This window comes from Jaculus jaculus, chromosome 15 (assembly GCF_020740685.1).
Source record: "Jaculus jaculus isolate mJacJac1 chromosome 15, mJacJac1.mat.Y.cur, whole genome shotgun sequence".
Classification (NCBI taxonomy): Eukaryota; Metazoa; Chordata; class Mammalia; order Rodentia; family Dipodidae; genus Jaculus; species Jaculus jaculus.
The window spans coordinates 64,234,090-64,258,004 of NC_059116.1; the positions used below are offsets into that span (position 1 = coordinate 64,234,090).

The 23,915-nt window shown below is 39.9% G+C and overlaps 1 protein-coding gene across 1 annotated transcript in view; it reads left to right on the top strand.

The window, feature by feature from the left end:
• The window catches only part of Itga8 (integrin subunit alpha 8), a 213,745-nt gene that overhangs the window by 53,090 nt on the left and 136,740 nt on the right, over positions 1-23,915 (top strand). The window contains exons 7-11 of the mRNA XM_045135108.1: positions 2,133-2,258; positions 3,993-4,037; positions 17,096-17,139; positions 18,779-18,835; positions 22,470-22,522. Of these exons, the coding sequence (XP_044991043.1) occupies positions 2,133-2,258; positions 3,993-4,037; positions 17,096-17,139; positions 18,779-18,835; positions 22,470-22,522 (325 nt within the window). The remainder of the gene's footprint in view (positions 1-2,132; positions 2,259-3,992; positions 4,038-17,095; positions 17,140-18,778; positions 18,836-22,469; positions 22,523-23,915) is intronic.

The window sequence follows — 23,915 nt, forward strand, 5'->3', positions numbered from 1 at the left end:
AATGAGTAAAATGAGTGCCACTTAGTGAGATAAGCAAGACCATGGGAGAGAGTACATTCGGAGTAGTTACAGAGAGAAGATAAGTTTTATCTTGTATGGAAATATTGGGATATCTATGAGTTTTCACATAAACATTAACATACACAATCTTAATTTCCAGTAAGAAACCTAAGGTGAAAGAGGGACTTGCCTCATATTGGTGGTAAATGATGCCATGGGTATGAAAGAAATATCCCCCCAAAGAACACAGACTGTTGAACGAATCTTGACTATAAACTTCAGGTTCAACATACAGTAGAATGTGAATGAATAATTGAAGGAGGATTTACTTTCCAGTGAAAGACAACCTGATTACATTTCAAAGCCAAAGAGTCAGGAAGATAGATTAATAATAAAATTTTATATAATAATACCAATAAGCTTATTTCATACATACAACATTTTGGTCTCTTAAAATTATTTCACAAACTAAAAAGTATGTATCATACAAGAGAAGGCTATAAAATGAAAACTAATTTATGTTTCTAAAAGATTTTCTTCTAATCTTGGTTCATTTCTCATAATTAAGTACTTTACTTAAGCTGAAAAAAATAGCTCATGTGACTTTCTGACAATTAATCATGTAAAGAGTATAGAACAGTAATTTAAATTTTTATAGACTCTTAAGATGACAATCTTTATAGACCAGCTAGAGGAAACAAGTGAACTCAGCCTGTGTGTGGGAGGAAGGGGAGGGAATGCTGAGTTATAATCCAGAGAATATTGGCAAATTCTCCCAACATTCTTCATAAATTCATGTGTAAGTGCTATTGTCTTCATCTCAGAGCAGTCATTTCAGTCTCCGACACTTGGAATATTTATGACCTGACTTGGCAGCCTTACTCTTTTTGTGGACTTCAAACCAAACAACTTTGGGAGTTTATGTGGGAATTCCCAAAGAATAATTTCACTGTAAAATTGATGTTAAATTAAATGACTTAAAGCAGTTTGTCCAGCTTCTCCCAAAGAACATGAGATGCCATTTTTGCTTTAGATGTCTACAGTAAACAGTGGAAGGCATAGAATTCTCCATATGGTGGAAAATGGCTAGCTGTCTTTTAAATATCTGTATTCCCCAATGCAATCACGTTGCAGACACCTGAGAGTAACTTCAAAAGATATGAGCCAAAGTTCTTATCATGTTGCTGGCCATGAATTCCTTTTTTTGCTAAAATTGGAGATCTCACTCAACCTAGTTGCTTCCTAGTGCCATAGTTTTCTGCTTTCTCTGCATAGTTCACCATGCAAGCTAGGTGGTTAAACGTTGCCTAGTTCTTTCCTTCAACCTAACTGAGATTTCTTACAAGCTATTGAATACAAGTGATTTCAACTTACTTCTTCACCTATGCTTTGCAAAAAACCCCCTCTATTACAATATCAAAGGAGACCTTAGTTGTATAACAAAACCACATGATCCCAGAGAATACAATCAAGTCCCTTGAGCATCAGTTTCCCCATTTATAAGAAAGTTTTCTGTGACAGCATGATCTCAAAATTTCCTTCTAACTAGAACATCCTAGAATAAACTTTGAAACACCTAAATTTCACTTACAAGTGTTCAGTGTTGGGTAATTCTATTAGTTGAAAGCAGAGGGAGGATACATGTTAAAAGCAGCAGGAAGTCAGATAAAGGATTACCATTTATCTCTGTCTTCTTTCTGCTAGAATAGAAAGTCCTAACCAGTAGAGCTAACCCCTGTCTTTCAGTTCTAGGAGCAAGCAGGGAAAACCATCATCAAAAATGCAAGGAATTGGGCTGGAGAGATGGCTTAGCGGTTAAGCGCTTGCCTGTGAAGCCTAAGGACCCCAGTTCGAGGCTCGGTTCTCCAGGTCCCACGTTAGCCAGATGCACAAGGGGGCGCACGCGTCTGGAGTTCGTTTGCAGAGGCTGGAAGCCCTGGAGCGCCCATTCTCTCTCTCCCTCTATCTGTCTTTCTCTCTGTGTCTGTCACTCTCAAATAAATAAATTAAAAAAAAAATGCAAGGAATTCTGTGACCATGTGCTAGGGATGTGTGTGGCACCCGGTCTGCTGAGTAAGAAGAGCCTGCCTCTTGCATTCATTTTGTCCATGTGTCCATTTGCTCAAATGCAGGCCAAGTGATCACAGCCAGTGTTGCAGACATCATTGCAAATTACTCATTCAAGGATATTCTGAGGAAACTGGCTGGCGAAAAGCAGACCGATGTGGCTCCGGCTTCCTATGATGATAGCTACCTGGGTGAGCTTGATTGCTCCTGAGTTGTTTGATGTGTTTTGATATTTTATGAAAGTTTACCTTTTAAAAAACTTTATTTGCATGGGTGGGTGGAGGGCACACCAGGGCCTCTTGCTGCTGCAAACAAATGCCAGGCACTTGTACAACATTTTGCATCCAATTTACAAGGGTGGCCTAGGAATGGAACCTAGTCTGGCAGGCTTTGCAAACAAGTGCCTTTAGCCACTGAGCCATCTTCCCAGTCCTGAAATGGTATGTGTGTATACAGGTACACACGTCACGGTGTGCCTGTGAAGATCAGAGGACAACCTTGGGTGTTGGTCCTAAACTTCTACCTTGTTTGGGACATGGTCTCTCTAGCTTTGCTGCTGTGAATACCAAAATAGCTGGCTCATGAGCTCTGGGATTCTCCTGGTTAAGCCTCCCACTGTCATAGGATCATGGGAATTACAGACACAGAGACTACTTGCTTTATGTGGCTGCAAGGCACCTGACCCTGGTGGCCAGGTTTGTGAGTGCTTTTAACCACAGCCATCTTCTCAGCCTTTGAGCTGCCATTTATTTATTTTTTATTTTTTATTTTTTATTTTTAGAGAGAGAGAATTGGCATACCAAGGCCTCAGCCATTGAAATCGAACTCCAGATGCTTGTGCCACCTAGTGGGCACGTGCTACCTTGTGTTTGCCTCATTTTTGTGCGTCTGGCTAGTGTGGGGTCTGGAGAGATGAACATGGGTCCTTAAGCTTCACAGGCAAGCACCTTAATTGCTAAGCCGTCTTTCCAGCCCTGAGCATCCATTTTTGTGCATCTGTTTTATAGGGTCTGTAACACTTATATTTTGCACTTGCATTTTGTATTGACAGACCTGAAACTAAAGTCACAGGGGCAACATAATAGCCCTGTCCAATTTTTAGAACAGTAAGAAGACTTTCCAGATGCTAGAAAGTTCTCCAGTTTATGATGTGCGAACCAGACAATGCCATTTAACCACTACTGCTTCCCACCTTTGGGCTCATTGTGATAATTATGGTTACCTGATACATTTGGGAAATGTTTTAAATCACAGTTATGTTTTCTTGATGTAGTTGGCATCTTGTTTTGGCTCAAACTAATTTGTGGAAAGCTATCATGGAATATCTACCTGTAGTTCTTCTTAATAATCAGAAAGATAAAACTTAATACAAAAGACATTTTTTTAGAAAATTGTGTCTGGTAGTTAGGAATCTAGCAACTCTTAACATGCCACATGCCATTTCCACTTAAAGGTCCATTATGTAATACTCATGCTCTCTTGCAAATGAGTTCTAGACATGTGGGCCACTTTGTTCATCTGACTTGATGTGGGTACTGGGGAATCAAATCTTGGTAAGCAAGTGCCTTTAACCACTGAACCATATCTCCAGCATGTTTATTTATTTATTTATTTTTGGCTTGGATTAAAGGCATGTGACACTAAAAAAAAAAGTACTCATGTTCCAAAAATTTACCTCACAATCTTTCTTTTTTGCCATATTTTTACCTTAGGTCAGCAGTGGTCTATCTTCTTTATATGTAGGATTTAGTATGAAAGTGTTCATATTAGTGTGATTATTTTTCTCATTATTAAATCATTAACTTTTATGTTTTATGTTTGTAGACATTTCTGAATAATGCTGTAATGTTGATGTTTTCATTATTTTCCAGATATAACTCATTTGTTGTAAAGTGTGACTAGCTTGTTGCTTTTCTCTAAAACAGGATATTCAGTGGCTGCTGGAGAATTCACAGGAGATTCTCAGCAAGGTGAGTGATCTCATTGCACTTCAGTGACTATAAAAGCATGGAGTGGTGGGCTGTGGTGACACATACCTTTAATCCCAACACTTGGGAGGCAGGGTTAAGAGGATCACTGTGAGTTACAGGAGACTATATAGTGAATTCCAGGTCAGCTCAGCTAGAGTGAGACCCTACCTCAAAAAACAAACAAAAAAAAAATGGAGTTGGAGAGATAGCTTAGCAGTGAAGGCACATGCCTGCAAAGCCTATAGACCCAGGTTCGATTCTCCAGGTCCCATGTAAGCCAGATGCACATGATGGTAAATGTGTCTGGAGTTCATTTGCAGTGGCTAGAGGCCCTGGTGCACCCATTCTCTCTATCAAATAAATAAATAAATAAATAAATAAATATAAATCTTTTATTTAAAAAAAGCATGGAGACTTTTGGTTAAGATGGCGGTGTAGGTACCACGCCCAAGCAGCCTAGGGGGGAAAAAGACCAAAAAAACTCAGCAAAATACACACTTTTAATAAAAAGGGAGGTGTATAGGAAATTGAAGTGGCAGCGGAGAAGTAGAAGAGATTCAGAGCATCCAGAGCCCACACAGACAGGCAAAAGCAGCCCTGGCAGCTCCGCCAACCGCAGCAGTGGTGCACCAGAAAGCTGCCAGGCTCGGCTCCAGCCGCAGGAAAAGCCAGGTGCTTCCACTCACACTGGAGCTCTCCACAACTCAGGAAACGTGAAGGGAGAGCAGCAGTGAGCAATGGAGGAGCAGACCACGAGGTAGAAGAACACGTAGAACAGCGAGAGAGCCAGAGCAGCAGTGGCTCCCTCCCCTCCCCCACCGCCTGAGCCCAGCTCCAGCAAACAGAGCAACGGCCCTGGGACCCGGCCACGCCAACTTGAGCCGACAGCAGGACCTAAGCAGGAGCAGAGCCTGGCAGCAACATCAGCGGCTCCAGCACTGGTTACAGTGGCCCCGGCAGCAGCAGATCCAGTAGTGGCAGCAGCGGCAGACCCAGCAGCAGCAGCGGCAGATCCCACAGCAGCAGCTTCAGTGGCAGCTGCAGCAGTGGACCCAGCAACAGCGGCTTCATCAGCAGCAGTTCCAGCAGCACGGGTGCTGATCTGCAGGGCCACACTTCCCAGGCTCGGTTTGCCCTGCAGGAAAGGCCAGTGCCCAGCTCCAGAAATCAGAACAGCAGCCCAACGACACAGGCAGCAACTGGACTGAGACCAAAATCATCCAAGGTAACTGGGATTGCACCAGGGAAGGGTCTCACTTGGTCACAAGCTGACTTGGATCCCTCAACAGACTAGAAATCTTAACCCCTTGTTGGTAGAGGATCTGCTCGTTATGATAACTACTCTTGTATACATACTTGGGGCTGTTTTTGATTGAATGTGTATAGTGTTTAGTTAAATTTTAGAATCTACCTGTATTTTATTCCACTCAGCCTATTGAATACTCCCTAGCAAGCAAACTGAACCCCTAGGAACACCTTGTGGATACTCTGAGAGTCTTAAGAGCCACACCTAACACCTTAAGCTCCTACCCTGAAAATATATAACATCAAATCAATTGATACAGCTAAGAATACCCAGGTAGCTAGAAAATCCAATCATTAACTTAATCAAAGATGCAAAAATATATACATTATAACACAAGAAACACTAAAAAGCAAGACGATATAAATCCACCTAAAAGTATTAATGCATCAGAAATGTCCTCCAGTGAGAACGAGTTAGAGGAAATGCCTGAGAAATCTTTCAAAAGAATGATTGTAAATATGTTCAAATAGGTCAAAGAACAAATCAAAAGAATCAAAGAAGAAATCAAAGAGGAAATCAAGGGAATCAAAGAAGATGCAGGACACCAATTTAATGAAATAAAGAAGGCAATACAAGACATAAATAAGGAAATAGAAATAATAAAGAAAAACCAGACAGAACTACTAGCAATGAAGAACACAGTTAATGAAATAAAAAACTCTGTAGAAAATCTCACCAGTAGGATGGATGAGGGAGAGGACAGATTATCTAAGACCAGGTGGCAGATCTAATACAGTCCAACAAAGAGAAAGACAAGCTTATAGAAAAGTATGAGTGGGAATTTCAAGATATTCGGGACACTATGAAAAGATCAAATATAAGAATTCAGGGCATAGTAGGAGAATAATTCCACTCCAAAAGCATAGTAGGCATCTTCAACAAAATCATAGAAGAAAATTTCCCACAAATTGAGAAAGAGGTGCCAATGCAGATACAGGAAGCCTTTAGAACCTGGGAAGAACCTCTCCTCTCCATATTATAATCAAACTTCCAAACACACAAACCAAAGAAAAAATATTGAAAGCAGTTAAAGAGAAAAATCATGTTACCTACAAAGGCAAGCCCATCAGGATTACAGCAGATTATTCAACACAAACTTTTAAAGCCAGAAGGGCTTGGAGTGATATATTCCAAGTTCTGAAAGGTAACAACTGTTAACCAAGGTCACTTTATGCTGCAAAGCTATCCATTCAAATAGACAGAGGAATAAGGACATTCCATGACAAAAGCAGGTTAAAGGAGTATCTGAAGACAAAACCAGCTCTGCAGAAAATATTTGATAGAATCCTCCATGCTGAAGAGAAGGAAAAGCACACATATAAGGAACCTAGATAAAACAAGCAATACTCAAATACTAGTTAGCACAAGAGAGCATAGGTAGAACCGGAACCACAAAAAAAGATGGCAATCATAAATACATACCTTTCAATAATATCTCTTAATATCAACGGCCTCAATGCCCCAACGAAAAGACATAGGTTTGCAGACTGGGTTAAAAAGCAGGATCCTACAATTTGTTGTCTCCAAGAAACTCACCTTTCTACAAAGGATAGATATTATCTTAGGGTGAAAGGTTGGAAAACAGTGTTTCAAGCAAATGGGCCTAGAAAACAAGCAGGGGTTGCTATCCTAATATCTGACAAGGTAGACTTCAGTCCAGTGTTAGTCAAGAAAGATAAGGAAGGTCATAAGGAGGACATTACAATCCTAAACATATATGCACCTAACATGGGGGCTCCCAAATTCATCAAACAAACACTATTAGAACTAAGGTCACAGAAAACACCAAACACAGTGGTGGTGGGTGACGATAACACCCCACTCTCATCAATTGGCAGGTCATCCAGGGAAAAAATAAACAGAGAGGCATCTGGACTAAATGAGGTCATAGAAGGAATGGACCTAACAGATATATACAGGACATTTCATCCAAAGGCTGCAGAATATACATTCTTTTCAGCAGCACATGGGACATTCTCTAAAATAGACCATATATTGGGACACAAAGCAAATCTTAACAAATTCAGGAAAATTGAAATAATTCCTTGCTTTCTATCTGGCCACAATGGAATTAAACTACAAATCAGTAGCAAGAAAGGCTATAGAGCATATACAAAATCATGGAAACTAAACAATACACTACTAAATGATGAATGGGTCAATGAAGAAATCAAAAAGGAAATCAAAAAATTTATAGAGTCAAATGATAATGAGAACACAACATATCAAAATCTCTGGGCCACAATGAAGGCAGTTCTAAGAGGTAAATTTATAGCCTTTAAGTGCGTATATTAAGAAATTAGAAAGGTTGCAAGTAAATGACCTAATGCTTCACCTTAAGGCCTTGGAAAAAGAAGAACAAGACAAACCAAAAATCAGTAGACGGGAAGAAATAATAAAGATTAGGGCAGAAATTAATGAAATAGAAACAAAAAAAAAATCCAAAGAATTAATGAAACAAAGAGTTGGTTCTTTGAAAGGATAAACAAGATTGAAAAACCCTTAGCAAATCTGACAAAAAGAAAGAGAGAAGAGATGCAAATTAATAAAATCAGAGATGAAAAAGGTAACATCACAACAGAAACCAGAGAAATTCAAAAAATCATAGGGACATACTATAAAAGCATATACTCCACAAAGTATGAAAATCTGAAAGAAATGGATGATTTCCTTGATCTATATGACCTACCTAAATTAAATCAAAATGAGATTAATCACTTAAATAGACCTATAACAAACATGGAGATCCAAACAGTTATCAATAATCTCCCAACTAAAAAAAGCTCAGGCCCAGATGGATTCACTGCTGAATTTTACCAAACCTTTAAGGAAGAGCTAACACTATTGCTTCTTAAGCTTTTCCAGGAAATAAAAAAAAGAAGGAATTCTACCAAACTCCTTCTATGAGGCCAGCATCACCCTGATACCAAAACCAGGCAAAGATAGAACAAAAAAAAAGAAAATTACAAACCAATCTCCCTCATGAACATAGATGCAAAAATTCTCAACAAAATATTGGCAAACAGAATACAAGAATATATTAGAAAGATCATTCATCATGACCAAGTAGGCTTTATCCCAGAGATGCAGGGATGGTTCAACATACATAAATCTATAAATGTAGTGCATGACATAAATGGATTGAAGCACAAAAGTCACATGATCATCTCATTAAACACAGAGAAAGCATTTGACAAAATCCAACATCTCTTCATGATAAAAGTCCTACAGAGACTGGGAATAGAAGGAACATATCTCAATATAATAAAGGCTATTTATGACAAGCCTACAGCCTACATATTACTAAATGGGGAAACCTGGAAGCTTTTCCACTAAAATCAGGAACAAGACAAGGGTGTCCACTGTCCCCACTTTTATTTAACATAGTTTTGGAAGTCTTAGCCATAGCAATAAGGCAAGAGACACACTTAAAAGGGATACATAATTGGAAAGGAAGAAATCAAGTTATCATTATTTGCAGATGACATGATTCTATACATAAAGGACCCTAAAGACTCTACCAGCAAACTGTTAGAGCTGATCAAAGCATACAGCCATGTAACAGGATACAAAATAAATACACAGAAATCAGTAGCCTTCATATATGCTAACAACAAACACATAGAGGATGAAATCAGAGAATCGCTCCCATTCACAATTGCATCAAAAAAAATAAAGTACCTTGGAATAAACCTAACCAAGTAAGTAAAGAATCTGTAAAATGAGAACTTTAAAACACTTAAGCGAGAAATTGCAGAAGACACTAGAAAGTGGAGAAACATCCCTTGTTCCTGGATTGGAAGAATCAATATTGTGAAAATGGCAATCTTACCAAAAGGAATCTACACATTTAATGCAATCCCTATCAAAATTCCAAAGGCATTCTTCATGGAAATAGAAAAAACAATCCAAAAATTCATTTGGAATCACAAAAATCCTCGAATATCTAAAATAATACTGAGCAACAAAAATAAGGCTGGTGGTATCACCATACCTGATTTTAACCTATACTACAGAGCCATAGTAACAAAAACAGCATGGTACTGGCACAAAATCAGACATGTAGATCAGTGGAACAGAATAGAGGACCCAGATGTACGCCCAAGTAGCTATAGCCACCTGATATTCAATAAAAATGCCCAAAATACTCATTGGAGAAAAGACACCTCTTCAGCAAATGGTGTTGGGAAAACTGGATATATATCTGCAGAAGGATGAAAATAGATTCTTCTCTCTCTCCATGCACAGGAATTAAGTCCAAATGGATTAAAGACCTTAACATCAGACCTGAAACTCTGAAACTGCTAGAGGAAAAAGTAGGGGAAACCCTTCAACATATTGGTCCTGGCAAAGACTTTCTGAATACAACCCCAATTGCTCAGGCAATAAAACCACAGATTAATCACTGGGACCTCATGAAATTACAAAGATTTTGCACTGCAAAGGACACAGTGAAAAAAGCAATGAGGCAATCTACAGAATGGGAAAAAATCTTTGCCAGCTATATATCTGATAGAGGATTACTGTCTAGGATATATAAAGAACTAAAAAAGTTAAATAATAAGGAATCAAACAAGCCAATCAAAAAATGGGCTATGGAGCTAAATAGAGCATTCTCGAAGGAAGAAATACGAATGGCATATAAGCATCTAAAAAAATGTTCTACGTCACTAGTCATCAGGGAAATGCAGATTAAAACTACATTGAGATTCCATCTCACTCCTGTCAGATTGGCCACCATCATGAAAACAAATGATCATATATGTTGGCGGGTATGTGGCAAAACAGAAACCCTTCTACACTGCTGGTGGGAATGCAATCTGGTCCAGTCATTGTGGAAATCAGTGTGGAGGTTCCTAAAACAGCTAAAGATTGATCTACCATATGACCCAGCTATAGCACTCCTAGGCATATATCCAAAGGACTCATCTCATTTCCTTAGAAGTACGTGCTCAACCATGTTTATTGCTGCTCAATTTATAATAGCTGGGAAATGGAAGCAGCCTAGATGTCCCTCAACTGATGAGTGGATAATGAAGATGTGGCACATTTATACAATGAAGTTCCACTCAGCGGTAAAGAAAAATGAAGTTATGAAATTTGCAGAAAAATGGATGGACCTGGAATATATTATACTAAGTCAGGTAACCCAGGCCCAGAAAGCCAAGCGCCACATGTTCTCTCTCATATGTGGATCCTAGCCACAGATGATTGGGCTTCTGCGTGAGAATGAAAATACTTAGTAGCAGAGGCCAGTAAGTTAAAAAGGAGACATAAAGGGAAGAGAAAGGAAGGGAGGAGAGTACATAATAGGTTGATATTGTATATATGTAAGTACAATGATTGTGATGTGGAGGTAATATTATTGAGAATGGAATTTCAAAGGGGAAAGTGTGGGGGTGGGGAGGGAGGGAATTGCAATGGGATATTTTTTTATAATCATGGAAAATGTTAATGAAAATTTAAAAAAAAAAAGCATGGAGAAATGCTAAATGACATGTGAACAAACCAAAAATGATGAAAAAATTTTTTACAGGTTGAACGGGTGAAAAATATCCAAGATTTGCATGTATTTGGGTTTTCCTGGTGAAAGGATTTAGAACTTTCTTTCACTTTCAAATATGTTCATAACTCAAACAGGCCAAGAGCCTCTATTTTTACTTTGGAATCAGATTTAAGAGCAAAGACTCAAGGAAGTGGCCTGGCTATAACCTAGGACTTGGCAGAGAGGACCCCGACTATGCTGGTTGATCAGTTCTTGACTTCTATGATCATTGACTAAGCTCTACAGTGACTTAACCTTTCTAATCCTCGGTTTCCCTGCATACCAAAATGGGCTATCTAGCCAGGCCTGGTGCTATAGATCTATAATCCCAGTACTTGGTAGGTTGAGGTGGGGGGATTGAGGGTTTGAGGGTAGCCTGATCCACACAATGATACTCTGTCTCAAAAGAAGCCAAATTAGTGGGGTGCAGGTGTATTAGTACCCCTTCTAGAGGTTAAATAAGGGACATATGAAAAAGCACATGGCACATTGCTTGTAATTAAATACTTTTAATAAATACTAACCTCCTTTTTCCTTCTCACCAATGTGTGTGATGCCCACGTCATGAATTTCCAGGTCCAAGGCCTAAACATACCAATGTTAAGAAACTTTGGTTTTATCATGAGTCATTGGACTGGATCTAAGGAATGCTTCCTATTTCCCTTCTAACTGAACATTTGTGTAGTTGAGCACAGTTCTAATTTGCCTAGACAAAGAATTAACAGTGTTGCTCATTTTAAATGATTATGAACATCTTTAGTCATCATTGCATTTAACAATGCCTATGTAGTGTGGTCACAAAAATGGCAGACTCCAAGGTCACTGGGTGTGATGGCTGAGGGTTTTTTTCTTTCTGTTTTTTTTTTTTTTTTTTTTCCCACAAGGGCTTCTAGCCACTGAAAATGAACTCCAGATACATGCACAGCTTTGTGCATCTGGCTTATGTAGTTATTGGGGAATCGAATGGTCCTTTGCCTCCCAGGCAAGCACCTTAACTACTAAGTCATCTCTCTAGTCTGAGTTATGTTTTTTAATGAAACTACAAACGTTTGTGGGATGAGAGAAGTAGAAGTTACCACACGTCTCAGATAACACAACCCTCCTGAATCTCTCCTAATTAGCAGGCCTGGCCTGACCCTACATCAACCAACTCTATTATATCTGATTGTGTTGTGTGATCAGTGCCAAAAGTATTTGATTCACATTGTAAAAAAATAAATTACTGAAAACTAGACAATATCATACCAACATTAGAATTTTCTCTGACTAGGTAATCTATGGACATGGCCTGACTTTTCTGAACCTTACATCATTCTTCAAGAACTTCAAGATCTCCTTTGGGGAGATCAACTATTCCCATTCCACCTCAGGCTAACCCTGAGCAATGCACCACATCCGTTCCCTCTCAGTCTCAGATGTGGAATGGCACCTCAGGGCACATTTTTCTCACTTCTTCTGTATCTTTCCATTAATATACAATCATACAATTTTTTCACCCCGCTGAAAAAAAGTTATAAGAACTCATAATTCACTTCCTCCTCCATGTTATGGCAGTATTCTTTTGCTTTGAAAGAACTGCTGCTTTTGTCCACCTGTACTTTCCAGCTGATGGTCCATTCCTCAGCAGCCTTCCCTTAAGCTTGCTCTGTGTGCGCTATCTGCTCTAGTGAACAGAATCATCATATGACCCAGCTATGCTTCTCATGGATATGTACCCAGAAGACTTGAAATTCTACCATGGTGATACTTACATATCCTTGTTCATTGCTGTTCTGTTCATAATTGCTGGGAAATTGAATCAACCTAAATGTTCACCAACTGTGTGTAATGACTGGATAATAAAAATGTGGTATATGCATATAGTGGAGTTTTGTTCAGCTGTAAAGGAAGTGAAATTATGAAATTTGCGGGAAAATGCATGAAGTTGGAAAACATTATACCAAGTGAGATAACCCAATCCCAGAAGACAAAAGTCGCATATTCTCTCTCACATGTGGATCCTAACTTTTAATGCTTGCATGTATGTAAATATGGGAGTGTGAGAATAAGTATAGTTGTTAGGCTAGATAAGAGGCCATGAGAGGGGAGCAAGAGATGATAAGAAGGGGAAAGACAAAAGGAAACATGAATAATGAAAGCAAAAAGGGAGGCTAAGTCAAGGGGGAGGACACAAGGCTGAAGAGGGAAAGGGGGAGGAAAACAAAGCATGTGTTTGAAAATACTACAGTGAAAGCTATTTCTTTGTACGATAATAAAACAAAAAGAAAAGACTCTAGTTTTGTAAATGAGGGCCTCCACCTTCTCTCCTTCCTCTGATAGTCATCAGGTAGTGCACTGGAAGCAGGGAGTCCACCATGCTCATTTTTCCACCTTACTTCCCAGCCCTGGCACCTTCCATTTTCCTCATTCCACTGGAGGTTTCCAGGGCGAGATTCACAGACTGCCTTTCCGTGGTTTGAGTTATCACTGCTAACCCCATCCAGCCTCAGTTTCTTTAGCTCAGACGGAATCACAGGCTCATGGGCCCAACTCTTGGTTCAAAAACTACTTTAGCTGGGTGTGATGGGGCACACCTTTAATCCCAGCACTCAGGAGGCGGAGGTAAGAGGATCATGTTGCATTTAAGGCCACCCTGAGACTGCATAGTGAATTCCAGGTCAGCTTGAGCTAGAGTGAGACCCTACCTCAGGGGGGGGAAGGAAACCTCTACATAATGGTAAATGGATGTCTGATCTTTCCAAATGCTGCCTGGTTTTGTCAGCCCCCCGTCCCCAACCAGTTGCCACTGAAAGGCATTTCCATCCTACCAGCTGCTGAGATAAGAAATCTTGGAAGTCATGGCGTATCTTCTCTTATAAGCAAACTAGATCCTAAAATATAACCAGAATTAGATCACTTCTTACATTCTTTACATCTTCTACTCCCATCAAAGCCTCCATCACCTCTGCCAGTGTTTAGCTTTCTAACAGGCCTTCGACTATCAACTCACCCTCCACCCATCTACTCTCAATCCAGCAGGCAAAATATTGCTCTAGAAACACAAGCCTGATCATATCATTTCCTTGTTCTCAGTAATTTTCAAAAACATTAAGCTTGAAACCAGACTCTTTACAATGACCTACAAGACTCGTTCAATGGCCCCTGATTAATCTGAACTCATCTTCTGATCCTTTATCCCTCATTCCCTCTGTTCAAGTTACCCCAGCTAGTCTTTGAACAATTCTAAGCACACACTGACCCTAGGGGCCTTTGCATTTGGTATTTGATGTAGGTAGGACTTCTACACAGTCACAATACTGATTTCTTTCCTTACTTCAGCCTTTGCTCCAACGTTACCCTCTCACTAAGACCATCTGTCCCATCTTGTGTTCAGCACGCTTTGGACTTTACTGATGAGTTTTTCTCCACTACACTGATCTTATTTTATTAAGTTATTTCATCTACTCTGTCATTTTTAAAAATTTATTTTATTTATTTGAGAGAGAGAGGAGGAGGAGGAGGAGACAGCATATATATTTATGAGAGAGAGAGAGAATGGATGCACCAGGGCCTTCAGCCACTGCAAATGTACTCCAGATGCATGTGCCATTGTGTGCATCTGGCTTATGTGGGTCCTGGGGCATTGAACCTTGGTCCTTTGACTTTGCAGGCAAGTGCCTTAACTGCTAAGCCACCTCTGAAGCCCTACTCTGTCTTTTTGTTTTGTTTTGTTTTTTCTAGGTAGGGTTTCACTCTAGTCCAGGCTGACCTGGAATTCACTATGTAGTCTCAAGGCAGCCTTGAATTCATTGCAGTCCTCCTACCCCTGCCTCCTGAGTGCTGGAATTAAAGACGTGTACTACCATGGTTGGCTCCTACCCTGTCATTTTCAAATGACTACCTCTTCCAACTGGGGAATAAGCCTCATACAATCAGTGAGGAGTGTCTCTGCTATATACTATAGTTTCCTGGAACTACCTGCTGACTGAATGAGTGAATTTGTTACTGAAATGATCAAAATAAAATCTTAAAGGAGTTTTCTCTGGTTATTAGCATTAATGCCCTTAGACCCAAGTCTGCTAAAGTGTACTGTAGTGCATGCATTGAATTTGTGCTGTGCCTTAGGAGACAATATTGGAGGTAGGTAATTGGGATAGAATAGGAATCTCTTCTGTGTCATTTCTTTTTCATTAACTTATGTTAAACTTTAAATCCTAATGGATCAAAAGATAGTTGTGATTTACTGAAATGAGAGCTAGGAAGTTTAAAAAAAAATTTAATTAGATATTCTAACCCCCATATTACAAGTGTTGGGTTAAAATTAGACTCAATGAATCAATCCAGTCATAGGCAGATGTGAGATTATGTCAATTGTTATATGAACCTAAAGTCAAGTCATTGGGATTGTATGATTTGTTTGTAATAGGGTTTGGGGGCTTTAGGAAGGTCCTTGAACTCAAACTCTGAGTTTCTGTCTGTTTTTACCATAAAAATATTATAATCAAAGCTGAAAAGGATAATTATTAAATTCTTGCATTTATTCAGAGAAAAGGGAAAGAGAGTACAGAGAGCTTCTGCCATGTGGAAAGCAGGAGGGTGTAGGGAACACAAATGAGAATAGGGTAGGGGATCCCACCCCCTCATCTCAGCCTCCAAAGAGTGCCAGGAGGCCACCCTCCTACAATTTGTGATATTTGGCTTTTCCGTAGATAATCAAAGTTGTTTTAGTATGTTCATGTGGTACTTTCATGGTGGTAGACACATGCATGCACACAGACACCATACACCCAGAGGGCCGAGATCAGGGTGGTAATTCAGCAGAGGTGCTAAGCCAAAAGGAAAGGCTGTGGCCACCTGGTAAGGATCTATATATAATCTCACTGTAGTGGGCTTTCCCTCAGGCTAACATGAACCCCAGAGAGCTGGTTGCTGTGGACTCAGGGGGCTGTCTCAGGAAGAGGCCAGCCATGACACCAAGGTTTGGGGCTGAACTTAACCAACCACAATGCTATTATAGGAGCAGATTTAAATTCTAGGAAAGAGGAAGTCCCTCTCAGGGAAAGGCTCAGGTTGTGCATGGAAAAACAGAACTAGTCAAGAGGTAAGGAGAGGAAAGATCTTTCTCTGCTCTCTAGTAAAGTAGAGATTGCAAAGGAAGACTTAAGGACATTTCTGCTTTTTACTTTTGAGGCCTAGTCACCCTAAGGTACCTAACAAAGCTATGTGACTCTCTCCCATTTTCCCTCCAAAGTTCCCTCCTCTATTGTTAGTTCTTCGTTCTCAGAATTCACATAGCTGCCACGTTCCCCTAAGGCTGCTACCAACAGTTTAAGGAGGCCACCCTCCTATAATTTATGATATTTGGCTTTTCCTTAGATAATAAAAATTGCTTTAGCATGTTCATGTGATCCTTGCATGGTGGTACAAAAGCTATCATGACAGTAGAGGTTGGTAAAGTCAGAGAGGTTTAACTTTACATCACAGGCAGATCTGCAAGGCAGAAGAATACTCCAGAGGTAGATTGATTGATAAGTAATCTGAAAGGCCTCAAAGTGTGTTGTTCTTCTCTTTCCTATTGTCTTCAAAGAAATCTTAGTAGTTAAGACACTTTCCTGGAAAGCCAAAGGATCCAGGTTTGATTAACCAGGACCCACATAAGCCAGATACACAAGGTGGCACATGCATCTGTAGTTAGTTTGCAGCAGCTGGATACCCTGTCATGCCCATTCTCTCTCTTTCTCTGTCTTCCTCTTTCTCTCTCTCAAATAAATAAATAAACAAAAATAAATTTTTTAAAAAAAAGAAGTTTAAGTTAGGGGCTAAAGAGACGACTCACATAGTAAAGTGTTTGTTATACAAGGACCAAAGTTTGGATCCCCAGCACCTACATAAAAGCCAGGTGTGGTCCACACCTATAATACCAATACTGGGGAGGCAGATAGGAGAATTTCAGTGAGACACTGTCTTGGCTCTCCAGATCCCATGTTAGCCAGATGCACTAAGGTGAGGCAAGCGCAAGGTCACACATGCCCACTAGGTGGTGAAAGCGTCTGGGGTTCAGTTTCAGTGACTGAGGCCTTGGCATGGCAATTCTTTCTCTGTGTCACTTTCTCTCTCTAAAAATAAAAAAAAAAAGTAATTTAAGAAGCACTATCTTTATCAGTTACTTGCTGCATAGATTTAATTATCCATGTGATTTCCATTTTAAATGACTCTTCTTGTCCATAGAATTGGTTGCTGGGGTTCCAAGAGGAGCACAGAACTTTGGATACGTGAGTACTGAGATGCCTTCTGGGACATTTTGTTACACAGGCGCTGAAATCTTCTCTCCCGTGCACTGTTAAGCCCTGTAACTTGCCATTTATTAATGACATTCTCTTACTTAGTAGGCTGTTTAATTCTCAGGTTGAAAGGAAAACAACTGCAGCTTGGACAGTTGTTTGATTTGTGTTGCCCCACATGAAATGAAAATGAGGAACACTTGTCTTTTTTGTAAAGAGTCAAAGTTATCAAAAATTTAAAACTCTGGGCTGGAGAGATGGCTTAGCGGTTAAGCGCTTGCCTGTGAAGCCTAAGGATCCCGGTTCGAGGCTCAGTTCCCCAGGTCCCACGTTAGCCAGATGCACAAGGGGGCGCACGCATCTGGAGTTCGTTTGCAGAGGCTGGAAGCCCTGGCGGGCCCATTCTCTCTCTCTCCTTCTATCTGTCTTTCTCTCTGTGTCTCTTGCTCTCAAATAAATAAATAAATAAATAATTTAAAAAAAATTTAAAACTCAAGGCTAAGGAGATGGTTCAGTGGTTAAAATTGCTTTCTATGCATGTGTGATGACCAGAGATGAGATCCCTAGAACCTACGTAAAGCTGGACATAGAAGTACACCATCTGTCACCCTGATGCATCTACAGCCATGGGAGGCAGAAACAGGAGAATCTCAAAGGGGCCTAGCTAGTCTGGTCTAGACTGTAGTAAACAACAGAGGCCCTATCTCAAACAAATAGGAAATGAGGTCCAGCACCCCAAAGTGATCCTTTAACCTCCACACTCATGCCATGGCATGCACAAGCCTATATGTATGTATGTATGTGTATATGTCTATATATATATGTGTGTGTGTGTGTGTGTGTGTGTGTGTGTGTGTGTGTGTATCATATATCATATACACACACAGACTCATGCACACACACACAAAAGGCTACCAATAATTGAATTTAAGGACTATCTAAAATGACTTTATTTCAAGTTTCCTAAGGACTGTGTTTCCCCATAAGATCACTTTCTGAAACCCCAGGTTTCAGAAGGAGACTATTTAAGCCCATTACCACTTATGTTGCTAAGAAAAGTGGGCACACATCTGGAATCTTAGCATGTGGGTGAGAGAGGATCCTGTTTAAGGCCACCCTGTGCTTGTAGCTAAATCCTGTCTTAAAAAAACTAGAAATCATATGATATTTATAGATTTGAGTTTGACTGAATGGAACTAAAAGGAATATTTTTGCCATAATGACAGTACTCTACAATCTTGTCTTCTCAAAGAGCAACAGTTAATGGTTATCAGCTCTCATAAGGGCATAAGCACAGAAATATGTTTACAGCAAAATTTTAATGAAATTGTTAGTTAATCATTAATACCACCAAGTTAAATGATTTCCATGTTCTTGAGTTAAATTATTATTTCTCCACTTCAGATTAGTAAGCATACATTTTGTTTAAAAAATATCATTATCAGTCTCATAAATAAAAGTTTAATTGCCTTTTTGAAAGATCATTCTTTCTGGCTTATATTTCTGTTTTATATGTAGCCAACTATTATTACTCATAACAACATTTAAGTAATTTATGCTTCCATTGTTTAAAAATAACCTATTTTATCCCATATGAAAAGATATTCTTATCTTATTTATTTGATTTCAGGTCTCCATCATTAACTCTACAGATATGACTTTCATTCAGAACTTCACTGGTGAACAGGTAAAGCTGTTTTTGTTTTGGCATTGCTGTTTTTATCAAAGTATTTTATTTATTTATTTATGAGAGAGAGAGAAAGAGAGAGAGAGAGAGAGAGAGAGGGAAATAAAAGGGCACTCCAGGGCTTCTAGCCACTACAATTGAATCCCAAACACAAGCACCACCATGTACATCTGTGGTTATGTGGGTCCTTGGTATTGAACCTGGGTCCTTAGGCTTCATAGGCAAACAACTTAACTGTTAAGCCAGCTATCTTTCCAGCCTGTGGTGCTGCTGTTTTGAGACAGGGAATTGCTCTATCTCAAGCTGTGCTAATGCCCACTTGGTAGCTCAGTTCGGCACTTAACTCATGGCAGTCTTCTTGTCTCAGCCTGCCAAATGCTAAGGTTTACAGAGATTTATAAGAGCCCCAATATTCAGGTAAAGACGTTTTACTCTGAAATATTTAATGCTCAAGGTGTTCAAGATACATTGCATCAAACGAATTCCAGCTCTCCTGCAGTTGTGTGGGTCAGAATGGGGCAGTAATTCACAGGGAATGTTCATGGAAACTTCAGGTAGTGATTGTGTCATAAAGAAAATAAGCCAGAACCATTGACTGTGGTAAGGGTAGGAAGGGAATTTGTACAGTGGGATGGTCAGGGACCTCTGCGGTGGCAACACTAACACGAAGCCAATGACAGCAAAAACGAAGGCCTCACACAGAAGCCATCTGAGTGTGTTTGAAGCATATAGGGCTACTGTTGGTTGTAAGAGTGTAATATTGTGCAAATCTGGTCAGTGACTATCAGTGGGAGAGGTTATGCAAGCCTCTGACATCAACTTTCTCTGGGAACTTTTCTTTCCTAAACTCTAGCTTGCATTTTTTGATGTTCTAGAGTCTTGCCAGGAATTTCAGGTGCTAGATATGTGCATGATTCACTCCAGTCAACACATGTGCACACTCACTCTCATACACACACATGCACACATGCATGCACACACACTCTCATGTACTATTAGTAGGCACATCTGTCCTCCACATGATTAAAGGCTTCTGGGCAGCTGACATTGGAGATGCTGTTAGTGATTCAGTGGTTTCCCAGAGGGCCCACTCAAGTGTGTATGCACGTGTGTGTGGTGTGTGTACATGTGACTGCAGATGTGTATGCCTGGAGAATATTGGGTCTATCATGCTTCCAGTTTCCTAGAGACAGAGTCTCTCAGTGAACCTGCAGTTGATGTTTTCTGTCAAACTGGCTGACCAATGAGCCCCAGTGATTCTCCTGTCTCTGCTCCCCACATGACTGGATTTGCAAGAGGGTGCAACCATGCCCAGTTTTTTACATGGGTTCTGGGGATCAAGATCAGGGCTAATCAGGCTGTCTCATGCTCTCATGCTTGCAATGGCAAGCACTCACTGATCCATTTCCCCAGCTCCAGCTCACCTTTTTCACAGGACAGTGGGCAGGATACAATATCTAGTTTCAGGAAGAAAGGTACCAAAAACATTAATGTGTCAAGACTTCATCCAACATTGAGGCCCAGGGGATAACTTGACATATAATGAAGAAGAAACCAAGTCCACCTATTCTGGCCAATGGAGTGGGATCTAGGAGCTGCCAACGTCCTCTGAGAAGGAAGGAAGCTCAGACAGCTCAACACCAGGAATGCTAACCAGCATTGAAAAATAGAGTGAGACTGTTCTCTGATCCCAGCAGCTGCTGCTGTTTTAACTGTGAGTCTGTGCTAAGCTGAGGCCCTGTTGTGAGCGGGTCAGGCAGGTCAACAGCATAGAAACAGGATGCTTCCATCCTCCTGAACAAATATGGTTAAAGTCTGTGTTTCCCTGCATATTGTGACCTGGTGGAATTTGCCACATTTCTCCAAGCACTAAAGGTGATCCTGCTATCTATGAGAATCATGTCAAGAAAGTTGATTAGCAAGGTTCTTTAAATGAACAGAGAATTATTTTCATACCTTGCTGCTAAATTTTAAGGATGCATTTGACCTGATACTGTGTAATTTTCAACAAAGCATTTTCCACCTCTTATTATACTCTTATAGAAGACATGGAGAAATGAGGATGGATGATGTGGTAGTTACCTTCTTATGTCTGAGACAAAGCATCTGACCAAAAGCAGCGGATGGGAGGAAAGTGTTTTGTTTTTTTGTTTTATTTTTCAATCTTGGCTTACAGTCTTAATGGAAGCTTCCTGATGGTAGAGGAAAGATGGGAGAACAGAGGCTGGGCGTCACCTCCTTGCCAACATCAGGTGGACAACAGCAGGAGGCCAGTGAGCTAATCTCTAGCAAGGGGAAACTGGCTATAACACTACAAAGCCCACCCCCAGCAACCCACTTCTTCCAGCAAGGCTCAACCTCCCAAATTGTTATCAGCTGGGGACAAAACATTCAGAACACAAGAGTTTATGGGGGACATTTGCTCCAAACCACCACAGATAATAGTGAGAGTGAGTGGATTTGCAAGTGGTGAACACTTCCTGAGGGAAGCAGCATTTATATTGCTCTATACATTAATTGCTCAGGGATTGCTGGGAGGAGATAGAACAAAACAAGCCAAAGTTTTCCTTCCAAAAAGTTTTACTTCCTAGAGAATTGAGTGTTGGTTGAATTAGTAGATGGTGGGAGGATAAATCAACAAAAATATCAGATGTCAACAGACAGAAGTCACAAAACTAGCAAGCTGAAATGATGAACCAATCTTGAAAAATTATAAATTCTAAAAACATACTTTAAAATGAAAAACCTCAGAAAAATGTAGGACACTACTTACATTCATGGAAAAGACTTGGGCATCTTATTGAATATGCGCTCAATATAAGTTGATAATTCGTAGATTTCTTCAAAATTAGAACTATTTTATGCTTCAATAAAGTAGATCCTAGGGTTGGAGAGATAGCTTAGTGGTTAAGGTGGTTTCTTGCAAAGCCAAAGGATGCAGGTTCAATTCCCCAGGACCTATGTAAGCCAGATGCAAAAGGTAGCACATCATCTAGAGTTCGTTTGCAGCTGCTGGAGACCCTGGCATGCCCATTCTCTCTGTCTTTCTCCATCTATATTTCTCTCTATATATCTCTCAAATAAATAATAATAATAAATAAAAAATATTAAATCCTAAGGTGGAGAGGATAATTCTTACTTAACTCTTCTGTAATCATACTTATGAATACCATCCATTCTTTGGTTCCACTAATTGTTATCTCTAAGGAAAAAGGACTGGTCAGTGAACCATCCAAAACTACATTCATAGGAGACCCCTTACACCAATGCAATACAGTTTCTTCTGTGGGATTCAGGATGGCAGGGGAAGGTGGGGTTTAAGTACTAGAAGTAATGGAAGGACCACAAGAAGCAAAGAACGTTCTAATAGCTGTGCTGTGTCCACTAATTGAATGGGGTGATTGTCAAGTATATCCAAAGGATGTACAAGCAGATGGCAGGGTAATTATGGGGGACATTATTCATGGGACAGAAGCTACACTAAGTGACTCAAATGCTTGGAACATGTCCAGTGATCTGTGAATTTAAATGTAAAAATATACTACAATGAAATTCATCTTTCATGAATAATTAAGGGGCAACTATACAATGGTGTTTTGAGCACAAAGATGTATTGTTTGATTTTCTTTTGCAGATGGCATCCTATTTTGGATATACTGTGGTAGTATCAGATGTTAACAATGATGGGTAAGTTAATAGGAACTTCCTCACTTATTGTATGTTATGTTCATCCGTAAAGATTTGATATATTTCCTTCACAAAATACATCCTTCCATACTTCCTGAACAAGACAGAGACTCTCTTGTTTTAATGTGTTGGTTCAGGACAAGAGGATACATCCAATAAAGAATTCTGTCATCTTGTGTTATGCCCTTACTAAGATCTTCCACATCTAAAAGAAGACTGTTTTATTTGGTTTTACCATAATACTGTGCAGTGAATAGTCAGTGGTCGTTTGAAACCCATAGTCATTGAGGAGTTTGTCTCTCTCTCTCATACGAAAAAGCGTTTGCACATAAATAGATTCTTTATTCCTGACATTGCTTTCACCAACATACCACTAAAATGCATGTAGAACATGAGATAATTTTATTTTTCAGATTATAGAAGCAATTATAGGTGAATTTGGATCAAACAGCACTGATGAATTGTGAGTTTAACTCATTGCTTCGAACATAAATGATCATTAAACATCCTTTTCGTTCAAAGTGACTGAGATATAAATAAACAAATTATTAAACAAGATTTCTTCAGCTAGGGAGATGGCTCAGATGTTCCAGGCACTTACTTGCAAAGCCTGATGGACTGGTTCAGTTCTCTAGGACCCATGTAAAGCTAGACACACAAAGTGGCACATGTGTCAGGAGTTAGTTTGCAGTGGCAAGAAGCCTTGGCATATTCAAACTCTCTCTGTCTCTCTCTTCTTCCCTCCTCCCTCTCTTCTTACAAAAAATAAATAATTTTTCTTTTTGTTTTTTTGAGGTAGGGTCTCACACTGGTCCAGGCTGACCTGGAATTAACTGTGTAGTCTCAAGGTGGCCTCAAACTCACGGTGATCCTCCTACCTCTGCCTCCCAAGTGCTGGGGTTAAAGGTGTGCATCACCATGCCCGGCTTAAATGAATATTTTTAGAGAAGCATTTTTCAATTTATTTTTAATTTAATGTATTTGAGAGAGAAATAGGAAGTGGGAGAAAGACAGAGAGGATAGGCATGTCAGGGCCTTCAGCCACTGTAAGCAAACTCCACTTTGTACATCTGGCTATGTGGGTCCTGGGGAATCAAACCTGGGTCCTTTGGCTTTGCAGACAAATGCCATAACCACTAATCCATCTCTCCAGCCCATATAAATATTTTTAATAAAGAAAATTTTAGCTAAGTATGGTTGTTAGTGCATGCATGTGATACTAGAACTTGAGAAACTAAATCAGGGGAGAGAGAAGAAAAAGAATGGATAATGAGCTGGTATGTAGTTGTACATACTTATAGTCCTAGCACTCGGAGGCTGAGGTAGGAGGATCATCATGAGCTCAAGGTCAGCATGGGTTAGAGTAAGCCCTTGCCTCAACCAAACATGGAGA